General features: G+C 50.5%; 1 protein-coding gene across 1 annotated transcript in view; it reads left to right on the top strand.

The window, feature by feature from the left end:
• F5 (coagulation factor V) overlaps positions 1-14056 on the top strand; it is a 68941-nt gene that overhangs the window by 17382 nt on the left and 37503 nt on the right. Inside the window, 8 exon segments of the mRNA XM_056108563.1 lie at positions 2472-2590; positions 2592-2685; positions 4657-4800; positions 5534-5755; positions 8540-8705; positions 9398-9575; positions 11198-11297; positions 11531-11742. Of these exon segments, the coding sequence (XP_055964538.1) occupies positions 2472-2590; positions 2592-2685; positions 4657-4800; positions 5534-5755; positions 8540-8705; positions 9398-9575; positions 11198-11297; positions 11531-11742 (1235 nt within the window).

The following is a 14056-nucleotide window of genomic DNA, read 5'->3' as shown; positions in this document are numbered from 1 at the left end:
TTCAATCCCCAGCATCACATAGGGTCCCCTGAGCACCGCCAGGAGTGATTCCTGAGTGCAGAGCCAGGAGTCAGCCCTGAGCATCGCTGTTTCCTGGGAAGATTTATGCGGTTGGCTTGAAGGGGAGAGATTGGAAGCGTGAGGTGTGATGTTGCAGGGATCTTAAGGCTTAGGTAAAGTAGCGTACATGGTCCTCCTGAGCTCCTCAAACCCAACAGTGACTAAACTAACCAGCTGGGCTCCCCCCAACCCCCTACCCCCGTCCTTACATCAGGAATTCAGCAAAAAAGACCTTGGGAAGGGCTGGATTGATAGATAGCACAGTGGGGAGGGCATTTTCCTTGCACATGGCCGGCCCGGGTTCAATTCCCAGCATCCCATCGGGTCCCCCGAGCGCTGCCAGGAGTAATTCATGAGTGTAGAGCCAGGAGTAACCCCTTGCAGTGCCGGGTGTGACCCAACAATTTAAAAAAATAGGCCTTGGGAGTTGGGAACGGGGAAAACTGTTCTTTCAAGCTCCCTGGCTGGAGCCAAGGTTGCTGGACTTTGTGCCCTGGCCAGGCCGGCCAATCAGCTGTCCCACACGGGCCCGTTTCCCCAATGTTTGTCCTTCCCTCCCCCCGCAGCCCTGGTCCACTTCTGGACCTTGGCTTCAAAGGCTCCCAGGCACACTTCCTCCTACCCGAGATTGACTTGACTTACCGGAATAATTGGATTGCTTTGCCCCTCGAGTGATTCAACCCTGATTACGTCAATGGCATCTGTCCACTCTGACACCTGTGGGCTGGCAGCTGAAGGCACATGGGCCCAGGCGCCAGTAGCCCGAAACAAGGGCAGCGGAGACCAGGGTCTCCCAACTGTCCCGCACCCGTGGGCCGGCTGGCAGGGGGCCGTGGGCTGGTGAATGAAGATCAGTAGATTCCATACTCTGGAAAATGAACCTGTTATTACTTGGTTGGTTGGTTGGTTGGTTGGATGGTTGGAAGGTCACACTCACCAATGCCAAGGGGTCACTCCTGGCAGTGCCCAAAGAAGCGTGTGGTGCTGGGCATTTAACTGAGCTTCCTGCATGCAGACCCAAACATGCTAGCCCATTGAACTATCTCCCCATGCATTTTTTGTTTCTGACTTTTGTTGTTTTTGGGGGGGAGGAGGAGGGAGAATCTGGAGGACCTATGGGGATGCCATTGAACCCGGGTGGGTTGCATGGAACCTTCTGGATTTCCAGAGATCTACATGGTTCCAGAACCTTCTGGATTTCCAGTGATCCACATGGTTCCAGAACCGTCTGGATTTCCAGAGATCTACAGGGTTCCGGAATCTTCTGGATTTTTTTCAGGGCTGGCGATTTCTCTATGGTGGGGTTTCACGTTTAATACGGGTCTGGGGACTGGAGATGGGGTGGGGGAGGGGAGGTGCTCAGGGCTTACTCCTAGCTCTAGGATCATTCCTGTTGGTGCTCAGGGGATTTATGGGGGGGTGCCAGGGAACCGATGGGGGTGCCATCAAACCCCATGCATGCAAAGCAGGCATCCTACCTGCTGGACTATTGCGCCAACCCTCGTTTGGTTCTGACTCACGGGGCGGCTATCTCCACTGAGCGGTGCTCAGGGGCTCTCCCTGCTTCTCTGCTCAGGGGTCACTCCTGGCCAGGCTCAGGGGGCCATATACAGTGGCTGGGGTTCCAACTGGGGTGAGGGGTGCTCAAGGCAGGCAAATGCCCGACCTCCCACTCTCTCTCTGTCTCTCTTTGTCTCTCGCTGTCTCTCTCTCTGTGTCTCTCTCTGTATGTTTCTCTCTCTCTGTGTCTCTCTCTGTCTCTCTCTGTGTCTCTCTCTGTGTCTCTGTCTCTCTTTGTCCCTCTCTATCTCTCTGTGTCTCTCTATCTCTCTGTGTCTCTCTGTATCTCTCTGTCTCTGTCTCTCTGTCTCTCTTTGTCTCTCTCTGTCTCTCTTTGTCTCTCTCTGTCTCTCTTTGTCTCTCTCTGTCTCTCTGTCTCTCTTTGTCTCTCTCTGTCTCTCTTTGTCTCTCTCTGTCTCTCTTTGTCTCTCTTTGTCTCTCTCTGTCTCTCTTTGTCTCTCTCTGTCTCTCTGTCTCTCTTTGTCTCTCACTGTTTCTCTGTCTCTCTTTGTCTCTCTCTGTCTCTCTTTGTCTCTCTCTGTCTCTCTTTGTCTCTCTTTGTCTCTCTCTGTCTCTCTTTGTCTCTCTCTGTCTCTCTGTCTCTCTTTGTCTCTCACTGTTTCTCTGTCTCTCTTTGTCTCTCTCTGTCTCTCTGTCTCTCTCTCTCTCTCTGCCCCTGGTACCACTCCTTAATGCTGTGGGTGTCCGTGAGACCTTGTAACTACACAGACATCACGAGCATCCAGAGAGTCTTTCCGGAGAGGGAAGCCCCCACCCCCGTGAGAGAGCCCCGGGTCCCTGAGAACTCCCAGCCACAGTCTCACCGTGCTCACTGCCCCCCCCCCCCCCAGGGGCGTCCTACCGAGACCACACGTCCCTGGCAGAGAAGCTGGACGACGCCGTGGCTCCTGGCCAGGAGTACACCTACGAGTGGACAATCCATGAGGACAGCGGGCCCACGGCTGATGACCCCCCCCTGCCTCACCCACATCTATTACTCCCACGTCAACCTCATTCGGGACTTCAACTCGGGGCTCATCGGACCGCTGCTGATCTGTAAGAAAGGTAAAGAAATCGAGGACGTGCAGAAGTTCACCTCCCCAAAATGTCAGAATCCCCTTATTTCCTCCCCTGTCAAGCAGCAAGGAGAGACTAGAGCAGGCCACAGTAACGTAAGCTTTTAAAATTTATTTTATTGTTTTATCTCTCTGGGTCTCTTTGGGCAATGCTCAGGGATTTCTCGTGGCTCTGCACTGAGGAATCACACCTGGCGATGCTCAGGGCCGACTCCTGACTCTGAACTCAGGGATCACTCCTAGTGGTGCTTAGGGGACCGTATGGGACCCGGATCGAACCCGGGTCAGCCACGTCCTAGGCAAACGCCCTCCCTGCTGTGCTATCGCCCCAACCCCTTAAAATCTATTTTATTTTATGTCTCTTTGGGTCACACCCAGCAATGCTCAGGGATTCCTCCTGGCTCTGCACTGAGGAATCACTCCTGGCAGTGCTCGGGGGACCATATGGGATGCTGAGAATCGAACCCAGGTCAGCCGTGTGCAAGGCAAACACCCTGCCCGCTGTGCTATCGCTCCAGCCCCAAATCTGGGTGATTCTGATAAAAGATACAGTTCCTCTTCCCAGACAAAAAATGCTGACCAGGGTTCGATTCCCAGCATTCCACAGGGTCCCCTGAGCACCACCAAGAGTAATTCCTGAGTGTAGAGCCAGGAATAACCCCTGAGCATTGCCAGGTGTGACCCAAAGAGAAAAAAAAAGGACTCAGCGATTCCATTTTTCTTTTTTCATTTTTCCCCCAAAAAGCAAAAAAAAAAAAAAAATCACCCAGACTTTTCATCCTTCAGTATGTCAACACAGCCTGACATGGAGGGGGTCTCACGGAAGAAAAAAGGAACCACAGAGAGAAATCTAGAAGCTGGCCAAGTTAGGTCAGTCACATGCAAGAGGAATGCCCTCCCTGCTGTGCTATTGCTCTGGCCCCTTCAAACCTGTTTTTTTTTCTTTTTGGGTCACACCCAGCAATGCACAGGAGTTACTCCTGGTTCGTGCACTCAGGAATTACTCCTGGCGGTGCTCAGGGGACAATATGGGATGCTGGGAATCGAACCTGGGTCGGCTGCGTGCAAGGCAAACGCCCTATACACTGTGCTATCGCTCCAGCCCCTCAAACCTATTTTTATTTATTAATTTTTTGTTTTGCTTTTTGAGTTACACCCAGCGATGCTCAGGGGTTTCTCCTGGCTCTGCACTCAGGAATCACCCCTGGCGGTGCTCAGGGGACCCTATGGGATGCTGGGAATCGAACCTGGGTTGGCCGCATGCAAGGCAAACGCCCTATCCATTGTGCTATCGCTCCAGCCCCCAAACTTATTTTTAAAAGTTCGCCATGAATGGTGTTTCCGTTAGCCTGGTCTTCACTACATGTACAATGACCGGGTTCACTGTGGAGTTGATCCTGGCTTCACCCCCTGAGTTAAGGTAACTGGCTTTTCCCCAGAGAACACTTTGAGACACTTTAAGCAATGCCTTGAGCATTGCCTAATTTTTTCTCTCTGTGCTTGATTCAATGTCCCTGCCAAGTCCCATTGGGCAAAGTCATAAAGTTTCTAAGAAAACACTTCCGGTGGCCCCCAGATTCTAAAAACGTGCCCACAAGAGCCAGGGTTTAGTGAGATCAAGACAAACTTCTCATTTGGGGAGGGATGGAGGGACACCGGAAGTGCTCAGGGCTGACTCCTGACTCAGGAATCGCTCCTGGTGGGCTCTGGGGATCCATGGGATGCTGGGAATCGAACCCGGGTCAGCTTCATGCAAGGCAAACGCTCTCCTCACTGTCCTATCGCTCTGGCCCTCAGGACAAGCTTCTTGATGTTGACAGGGTGATGCTGGTTGGCTTTCGGCCTCTGCTCTGTGAGGGCAGTCGGGTCTCCTGTGTGTGTGTGTGTGTGTGTGTGTGTGTGTGTGTGTGTGTGTGTGTTGGGGGGGTGGTCCTTGAAACCTCGTCTCTCCCTCTCCCAGGAGCCCTGGCCGAGGACGGCACCCAGAAGATGTTTGACAACCAGCACGTGCTGATGTTTGCCGTGTTTGATGAGAGCAAAAGCTGGACGCCTTCGCCCGCTCTCATGTACACGGTCAATGGCTACGTGAACGGCACCATGCCAGGCAAGCGGCCACCCAGGGTGGGGGTGGGTGGCAGGACTACAAAGGGACCCTCAGGCCAGTCCCTTAGCAATCTCTAGGTGCCCAAATTAGCATGTCCATCTCGGGACTCAAAAGTCTTCTCTTTTTTTTTATTTTTTGGCTTTTTGGGTCACACCCGGAGATGCTCAGGGGTACCTTCAGGCTCTGAACTCAGGAATCACTCCTGGTGGTGCTCGGGGGACCATATGGGATGCCGGGAATCGAACCTGGGTCGGCCGCATGCAAGGCCAATGCCCTCCCCGCTGTGCTATCGCTCCAGCCCCAGGCTCGAAAGTCTTAATCTCCCAGTGGCCATAGGGATGTGCTACCGGCTCACATGCCCATCACTCCGACGTCCACTGTCCAACGTGCTTCCAGGAAACCACCATTGGCACATTCACCACCCACCCCCACCTCACCTTCTGCCTCCTTTATAGCTCTATTTTTTTTTTTTGCTTTTTGGGTCACACCCGGAGATGCTCAGGGGTTCCTCCTGGCTCTGCACTCAGGAATCACTCCTGGCGGTGCTCGGGGGACCAGATGGGATGCTGGGAATCGAACCTGGGTCGGCCGCGTGCAAGGCCAACGCCCTCCCCGCTGGGCGGTCGCCCCAGCCCCTCCTGCACAGCTCTGGCTCTGTCGGTGGCTGTTTCCTCCCAGAGGACTGGACTAATGGCCCTCTGTGCCCCCTCTCTCCCCTGCCCCCCACCCCCAGATGTAACAGCGTGCGCCCACGACCACCTCAGCTGGCATCTGATCGGGATGAGCTCGGAGCCGGAGCTGTTCTCCATCCACTTCAACGGCCAGGTCCTGGAGCAGAGCCGCCGTCGAATCTCCGCCGTCACCTTGGTCAGCGCCACCGCCTTGACCGCCAACATGACCACGAGCCCGGAAGGAAGATGGGACATTTTGTCCCTCGTCCCCAAACACTTCCAAGGCAAGAGACTCCTCTGACAGTCCCGGCGGCTGACCCTGGGCTTTCGTGCTTTCTTCCTCCTCGCTCCGTCCCTCCTCCTCCTCCTCCTTTTCTCCCTCCTCCTCTTCCTCCTCCTCCTCCTCTTCCCCCTCCTCCTCCTCCTCATCTTCATCCCCTCCTCCTCCTCTTCCCCTCCTTCTCCTCCTCTCCCTCCTCCTCTTCCCCCCTCTTCCCCTTCCTCATCTTCCTCCTGCTCTTCCCCCTCCCCCTCCTCCTCCTCCTCTTCTCCCTCCTCCTCCTCTCCCTCCTCCTCCCCCTTTCCCTCCTCTTCCTTTTCCTCCTCCTCCTCCTTCTCCTTCCCCTCCTCCTCCTCCTCTTCCCTCCTCCTCCTCCTTTTCTTCCTTTCCTCCTCTTTCTCTTCCTCCTCCTCCTCCTCCTTTTCCCCCTCCTCCTCTTCCTCCTCCTCCTCCTCTTCCCCTTCCTGCTCCTCCTCCTCTTCCTCCTCCTCCTCTTCTCTTCCCCCTCCCCCTCCTCCTCCTCTTCTCCCTCCTCCTCCTCTCCCTCCTCCTCCCCCTTTCCCTCCTCTTCCTTTTCCTCCTCATCCCCCTCCTCCCCCTTTCCCACTCTTCCTCCTCTTCCCCCTCCTCCTCCTCCTTTTCCCCCTCCTCCTCTTTCTCCTCCTCCTCTTCCTCCTCCTCTTTCTCCTTCCCCTCTTCCCCCTCCTCCTCCTCCTCCTCTTCCTCCTCCTCCTCCTCTTCCCTCCTCCTCCTCTTCTTCCTTTCCTCCTCTTTCTCTTCCTCCTCCTCCTCCTCCTCATCCCCCTCCTCCCCCTTTCCCACTCTTCCTCCTCTTCCCCCTCCTCCTCCTCCTTTTCCCCCTCCTCCTCTTTCTCCTCCCCCTCTTCCTCCTCCTCCTTCTCCTTCCCCTCTTCCCCCTCCTCCTCCTCCTCCTCTTCCTCCTCCTCCTCCTCCTCTTCCCTCCTCCTCCTCCTTTTCTTCCTTTCCTCCTCTTTCTCTTCCTCCTCCTCCTCCTCCTCCTCCTCCTCCTCATCCCCCTCCTCCCCCTTTCCCACTCTTCCTCCTCTTCCCCTCCTCCTCTTCCTCTTCCCCTTCCTCCTCCTTCTCCTTCCCCTCCTCCTCCTCCTCCTTTTCCCCCTCCTCCTCTTCCTCCTCCTCCTCTTCCTCCTCCTCCTCCTTCTCTTTCCCCTCTTCCCCCTCCTCCTCCTCCTCCTCTTCCTCCTCCTCCTCCTTCTCCTTCCCCTCTTCCCCCTCCTCCTCCTCCTCCTCCTCCTCCTCTCCCCTTTCAAGCTCCCCTGCCCATCCCAGACAGGCCTGCCCCAAGCCCTGAGTGAAATTTCCATAGTGCGATTTTCATCTTCCATGGCTCGTAGACTGACAGCATAAAGTCAGACTGAGGAAGTAGGTGAATTTATGAAGGGATTTGTTTTTTGTTGTTGGTTTTTTTTAAATAAAAACACACAAAAGCTGGGGGGCTGGAGCGATAGAACAATAAAACAATGGGTAGAGCATTTGCCTTGCACGCCGCCAACCCAGGTTCGATTCCCAGCATCCCATAGGGTCCCCTGAGCACCGCCAGGAGTAATTCCTGAGTGCATGAGCCAGGAGGAACCCCTGAGCATCGCCACATATGATCCAAAGAGAAAAAAAAATTAAAATGCGCACGCGCTCACACATACACACACACACACACACACACACACACACACTCACACACACACATACACAGAGCTGTAGAGATCTCTACTTCCTCCAAAGAAAAGGGAGGAAGGAAATGAGTGTGTCATAGAGATATTCCCTCTGGAATATGGAACTGCAGAAAAAGTCCTCCAGGCTGGAATTAAACAGGCATCTGCAGAGAAGTAACCCATGACAGCAAGTGTAGAATTTCGGGGGAAAAAAAGGTTTTTTTGTTTTGTTTTGTTTTTGGTTTTTTTTTTTGGTGTTTTTTTTTTTTGTTTTTTTGTTTTGTTTTGTTTCATTTTTTTGCTAATAAAATGAGCCAGAAAGATTTGCTGGGGTGGCTCGTTTGTGGAAGATTTGAATAGCTGATGAGTAGATCTTTTAAGAACGTAAGATAGTAAAGGGGTAGGGCGCTTGTCTTGCATGTGGCTGACCTGGATTTGATTCCTGGGTACCCACACAGGGTCCACTGGGTGCTGCCGGGGGGTCGATTTTTTCTTCTCTCTTATTTTGATGGGGTCCAGGTGCTATGGATAAACACACTCAGAGGTGCTCAGGAGTTACTCCTAGCTCTACATTCAGGGATCACTCCTGGGGGCTCATGGGACCACCTTGGGAGCTAGAGATCGAGTCTGGGTCATCCACGTGCAAGATCAAACTATCTCTCCAGCTCTCGTCTTATCTTTTACACCAAATTACATTTCTCTCTTTTTTAAAATTTTTATTTATTTATTTATTTATTTGCTTTTTGGGTCACACCCAGTGATGCTCAGGCTGGCTCTGCATTCAGAAATTACTCCTGGTGGTGCTCAGGGGACCATGTGGGATGCCGGGGATTGAACCCGGGTCTGCCGCATGCCAGGCAAACGCCCTCCCCGCTGTGCTATCGCTCCAGCCCTCATTTCTCCTCTTCAACTCTTTTGTTGTTTGTTTTATTTGGGGCCAGAATTTCTTTCTCCCAACTCGATACTCTGGGGTAGTTCTTGGTAGTCGGTAACTGTGAGGCAGTGGAGGGCGGTGAACTCTTACGTCCAGCATGCAAAGCGTGCTGAGTAACTAACCCTCTGAGTCTTTCCTCCAAGCTCACGGTCTCTGTATCCCTCAGCCGGAATGCAGGCGCATATTGACATTAAAAACTGCACCAAGAAGACCAGGAAGTTGAAAACCCTCTCTCGGGAGCAGAGGCGACACATCAAGCGGTGGGAGTATTTCATTGCGGCAGAAGAAATTATTTGGGACTATGCACCCGTCATTCTCACCAGTATGGACAAGTGAGTCAGGGACCCTTAACCTCCCTGGGGCATCTCAAGGTCTCTTCCACGATAATGTGGAAAGGCAGCAAGGTGATGAGGCAAAAAGGCCTTCAGGAAGTGATGAGAATAGTTTGAAAACAATCCAAGCGGAGTTTACTCTTTCAGCGAGTGTAGACCTTTCCCCCGAGATAAGCCAGGATTTGGACACTCTAGCAAGTAGAGACTTGGGAAGAAAAGCGAAAGGTTATCTCCAACCAGTCACCTCTAATTTGAGCAGGAAGTTAGCTAAAAAGTTTCTCATTTTGTAACTAGACCAAAGATGACTGCACTTCAACAAACCACATTAAGATTTTTTTTTCTTTTTGGATCACACCCGGCGATGCACAGGGGTTACTCCTGGCTCTGCACTCAGGAGTTACTCCTGGCGGTGCTCGGGGGACCCTATGGGATGCTGGGAATCGAACTCAGGTCGGCCGCGTACAAGGCAAACGCCCTACCCGCTGTGCTATTGCTCCAGTCCCAAGATTTTTTTTTTCTTTATCAGATTAACATTTTAGTTCCTCCAAGAGCTAACCTTCCCAACACAAAGGTTTTGTGTGTGTGTGTGTGTGTGTGTGTGTGTGTGTGTGTGTGTGTGTGTTTTCCCTTCCCACCCCACTGGGGTCTCTGCTTCAGAAACTGGTTTCACTTTTAACATTTTTCATTTGAAGAAAATATAGATCTCTTCACTTGGATAATTTCTCAAACCAAATTGGAAAACATTATAAGAAGGTTGTGTACAGACAATATCAAGATGCCTCCTTCACCAAACGACTGGAGAACCCCAATGCCCAAGAAGATGGAATCTTGGGGCCTGTTATCAGAGCTCAGGTCCGAGATACGCTCAAAGTAAGTTACACAGAGAGAGAAGAAATGAAATTGTGAAAGACAGAGGCTAAGTACAGCTCAATCCTTTTTCCACCAAAGGTAGATTTTCATATTTCCTTGCTGCTAGCATATACTTACAGCCTTCCTTGCAGTACAAAGAATCCAAGACACTTTATAAAATTATTCAGAAATAGCACCGTGAGTGAGTCCAATTAGGATAAATCACTCCTGTCCCTGTTGGGATCACAGTTCCTATCCCTGTTGGGATTACACTTCCTATCTCTGTTGGAATCACACTTCCTGTGTCTGTTGGGATCATACTTCCTGTGCCTGTTAGGATCACACTTCCCATTCCTGTTGGGATCGCACTTCCTGTCCCTGTTGGGATCACACTTCTTGTCTGTTGGGATCACAATTCCTGTCTCTGTTGGGATTATTCAGAACAGTTAAAGAATTGACTTGTCCTGCTACTGAGATTTAAGATTTCCCTGTTGGATACTTAAGACTCCTCAAAATGCCTTGGAACTGTGTGGACACCGGTGAAGGGATTGGTATTGGAAATTGTGTGCCTGAAACCCAATCTTGAATAGCTTTGTAATTCATGGTTACTAAATTTTTTTTTAAATCTTCCCATTGGAGTTCATCACAGACCTTTAACACCATTGGGTAAACCCAATTCTTCCTCCTGTGTTCTGGGTACATAGTTAGGCTGATGATAAAAGGGTTGGTTTGTAACAAGAACACCAAGTATACTGCAGAGAATTTTTTGTCAAAGTTATCTCAGCAAGCGAGCAAGCTTTTGGTGACTGGGCAGCCCTAGTCAAGATTCAGAGTGGGAATTGCCTATGGATAAGGGACCGGTCAAAGAATTTGGCACTCAGTTTGGTGAGTGAGGTTCTGTTTTTGAAGGTTAATTCAAACGAGAATTCTGATGCTATGCAGAGTATCCCTGGGGTGAACCGGAAGCATTAGTGGATTATGACTCCCTTTATTTAAAACCAGAAAAAAAGACAAAAAGCTGCCTTTCTCTTTCCCTTCCCAGACTTCTGGTCCTTTAACGGGTGTGTAAATACACCTCTTCAGAATTCATAATCGGTTTATTCATTCCCACCTAAAAAAAATATTTCCAAGGAAGTGGTTCTCAGAGGTCTGGAGATCACCACCTAGAGGGGAGACGGAGCAGGTTCAGAGGCAGGTGTGATCACACTGAACATTAAGGAGCAGAGGGTGGAGAGTGTGATGAACTGTGAAGGCACTTCTTAAGTCGGGATTCTGGGGCTGCCTTCAATACCCGGCATCCCATAGGGTCCCCCCAGCCCTGCCAAGGAGTGATCCCTGAGCACAGTGCCAGGAGTCAGCCCTGAGCATCCCTGTGCATGTCCTAAAAACCAACAATAAAATAAAACCAGATTTCTGAGTCCCACCTTCCAAGGTAATGAAAACGCTTCCCATCACTTCCACTGGGGGAATGGAGAAATTTGTGTCAGTAAACAAGACAGTGTGTAAATCTCTCTTTCTCTCTCTCTTTCTCTCTCTCTTTCTCTCTCTTTCTCTCTCTCTCTCTCTCTCACACAAACACACACACACACACTCTTAATTCTCCCAGATGGACCCTTATATTCTGACCTCATTTAACATTGCAGATCGTGTTCAAAAACATGGCCAGCCGACCCTATAATATTTACCCTCACGGAGTGACCTTCTCGCCTTATGAAGATGAGGTCAACGCTTCTTCTACGTCAGGTCTGACCCCCTTCCTTTCTCCTGAATGAAGCAGCTGACTTCTGCGAGGCTGCCATAGCTTTCAACCATGACTTTTGCCTAGCGGTACATTCTGCTGGCCTCAGGGGGCACATACGTCAGGGTCTCTTCCTGCAGGAATTCTGTCAACTCTTCAAAAACACAATGCTATACCCTTGCTGCTGCCAGGGCTGCAGTTCTCGAGTGGATTTTTTTTTTGTTCCATTTGCCTGCAGGTCAGAACTCCGTCACGAGACCAGTTCAGCCAGGAGAAACGCTTACTTACAAGTGGAACATCCTCGAGAGTGACGAACCCACGGAAAACGATGCCCAGTGCTTGACCAGGCCATACCATAGTAACGTGGATTTCACCCGGGATATCGCCTCTGGCCTCATCGGGATTCTGCTAATTTGTAAGAGCAGGTCGCTGGACAAACGCGGCGTCCAGGTAGGCTGCCCTTCTGTTTTCCTTCCAGAAATTCCAGAAATGTTTTCCGACTAGAACAGTCAATAATGTGGCTTTGCTGTGGAGAGAACGGTAAATACCAAGTAAGCCTCTTTTGTGCAAATATGAAACACGGATTCCTCTGGTGATTTGAAGAGGAAACTCTGAGGGAAACGCAGTTGACAGGTATCAAGTAGGTGTAGGGACCATAAATCAATATTTTTCTAGAACATGTTCTTTTTGCCACCCAAAGTCTAGAGTCCGTCCTCTGCCATACAATTGGCCCCTTTCATCGGATTTATTCACGTCTTCCTGGGTGACCCCTGTAGAGTTTTTGTAGCCGGTGTGGTTTGGCTGTGTTGTCCTTGTTCATTCTTTGCTTCTTCAGGGTATGGGTGAAATCCTCTGCTCTTCTTTGACTTATTTCATAAAAGTATTGGGTCTTCCGATTCTCAAAAAATTAGAAATTGAGCTCCCATTTGACCCAGCAGTACCACTCCTGGGAACATATCCCAGAGAGGCAAAAATGTATAGTCGAAGTGACATCTGCACTTGTTTGTTCATTGCAGCACTCTTTACAATAGCCAGAAACTGGAAGAAACCTGAATGCCCAAGAACAGATGACTGGTTAATGAAACTTTGGTACATCTACACAATGGAGTACTATGTAGCTGTTAGAAAGGATGAGGTCATGAAATTTACATACAAGTGGTACAACATGGAAAGTATCATGCTAAGCGAAATGAGTCAGAAAGAGAGGGACAGACATAGAAAGATTGCATTCATCTGGGGGATATAAAGTAACAAAATAGGAGATTAATACCCAAGAATAGCTGAGATCAGCACCAGGAGGATTACTCCATAGCTTAGTGGCCAGCCGGGCATTCTAGGGGAAAGGGCAGCTCAGATAGAGAAGGGAGCACCAAATAAAGGGTGTTTGGAGGATCCTCCCAGGAGGGGAGATGCATGTCGAAAGTAGACTATGGACTGAACATGTTTGCCACTCAATGCCTCTTTTGCAGACCACAACACCCAAAAGGAGAGAGAGAACACAGGGGATTGCCCTGCCACGGAGGCAGGGGGGGATGGGGGGATGGGGGTGGGGGGGACATTATCCATGGTGGTGGAAAATGGGCACTGGTGGGGGGATGGGTATCTGATCATTGTATAATCGAAACCCAAGCACAAAAAATTGTAAATCTACAACTGTACCTCATGGTGTTTCACTAATAATATATATATATATATATATATATATATATATATATATATAAAATAGCTGAGAATCAGAAAAGAAAAAGTATTGGGTCTTCTGGGGCTTATTACACATAGGAGGCCCTCATTTTTTTCTTTTGTTTTTTGTTTGGAAGCCACACCCAGCAATGTTCAGGATCTACTCCCAGCTCCACATTCCATCCTGGAGGTGCTTGGGGGACCAGGGAATTGCACCCAGGTCAGCCTCATACTAGGCAAGCTCCCTACTGCTGTATTATCACTCCAACCCAATTCTCCCCCCGACCATTTTTACCACGATCACTGTGTAATGATCACTGTTTCCTTATAACTCATCTGTCAGTGAGCAGACAAGCTGTTCCCAACTCAGCAACTGTGAAAACGGTGGTGATGAATGTATGTTCATTCATTCATCGAGGTAGAGTTTTGGTTCTTCAAAAGTAGGATGGTTGGGGCAGGAGCAATAGCACAGCGGGTAGGGCATTTGCCTTGCACGCAGCCAACATGGTCGACACAGGTTCGATTCCCAGCATCCCATATGGTCCCCCGAGCACCGCCAGGAGTGATTCCTGAGTGCATGAGCCAGGAGTAACCCCTGAGCATCGCTGGGTGTGACCCAAAAAGCAAAAAAAAAAAAAAAAAGTAGGATTGTTGGGTTTAATGTCTTTTTTTTAAATGAATCATCACAAGATACAGTTACAGACTCACAAACTTTCGTGCTTACGCTTCAGTCATACAATGATCGAGTACCCATCCCTCCACCAGTGCCCATTCTCCACCACCAATGTTCCCAGTACCAGTATCCTGCCCGAATCCCCCACCAACCCCCCCCGCCCCCTGCCTCTGTATCAAGCAGATTCCTCTCTCTCTCTCTCTCTCTCTCTCTCTCTCTCTCTCTCTCTCTCTCTCCTTTAGGGTGTTGTGGTCTGCAATGCAGATGTTAAGTGGCCGTCATGTCCAGTCTAGAGTCTGCTATCAGTACACATCTGCCATCCCTGCTTGGAGCAGGTCTTCCAAGCACCCTTTACTTGGTGCTCCCTTCTCTGTCTGAGCTGCCTTTTCCCCCAGCATGTGAGGCCGGCTT

The sequence above is a fragment of the Sorex fumeus genome, unplaced genomic scaffold (genome assembly GCF_029834395.1).
Source record: "Sorex fumeus unplaced genomic scaffold, SorFum_2.1 ptg000226l, whole genome shotgun sequence".
In the NCBI taxonomy this organism is placed as follows: Eukaryota; Metazoa; Chordata; class Mammalia; order Eulipotyphla; family Soricidae; genus Sorex; species Sorex fumeus.
Note: the sequence above shows the minus strand (reverse complement) of the source record. Positions and strands in the feature narration are given on the sequence as shown.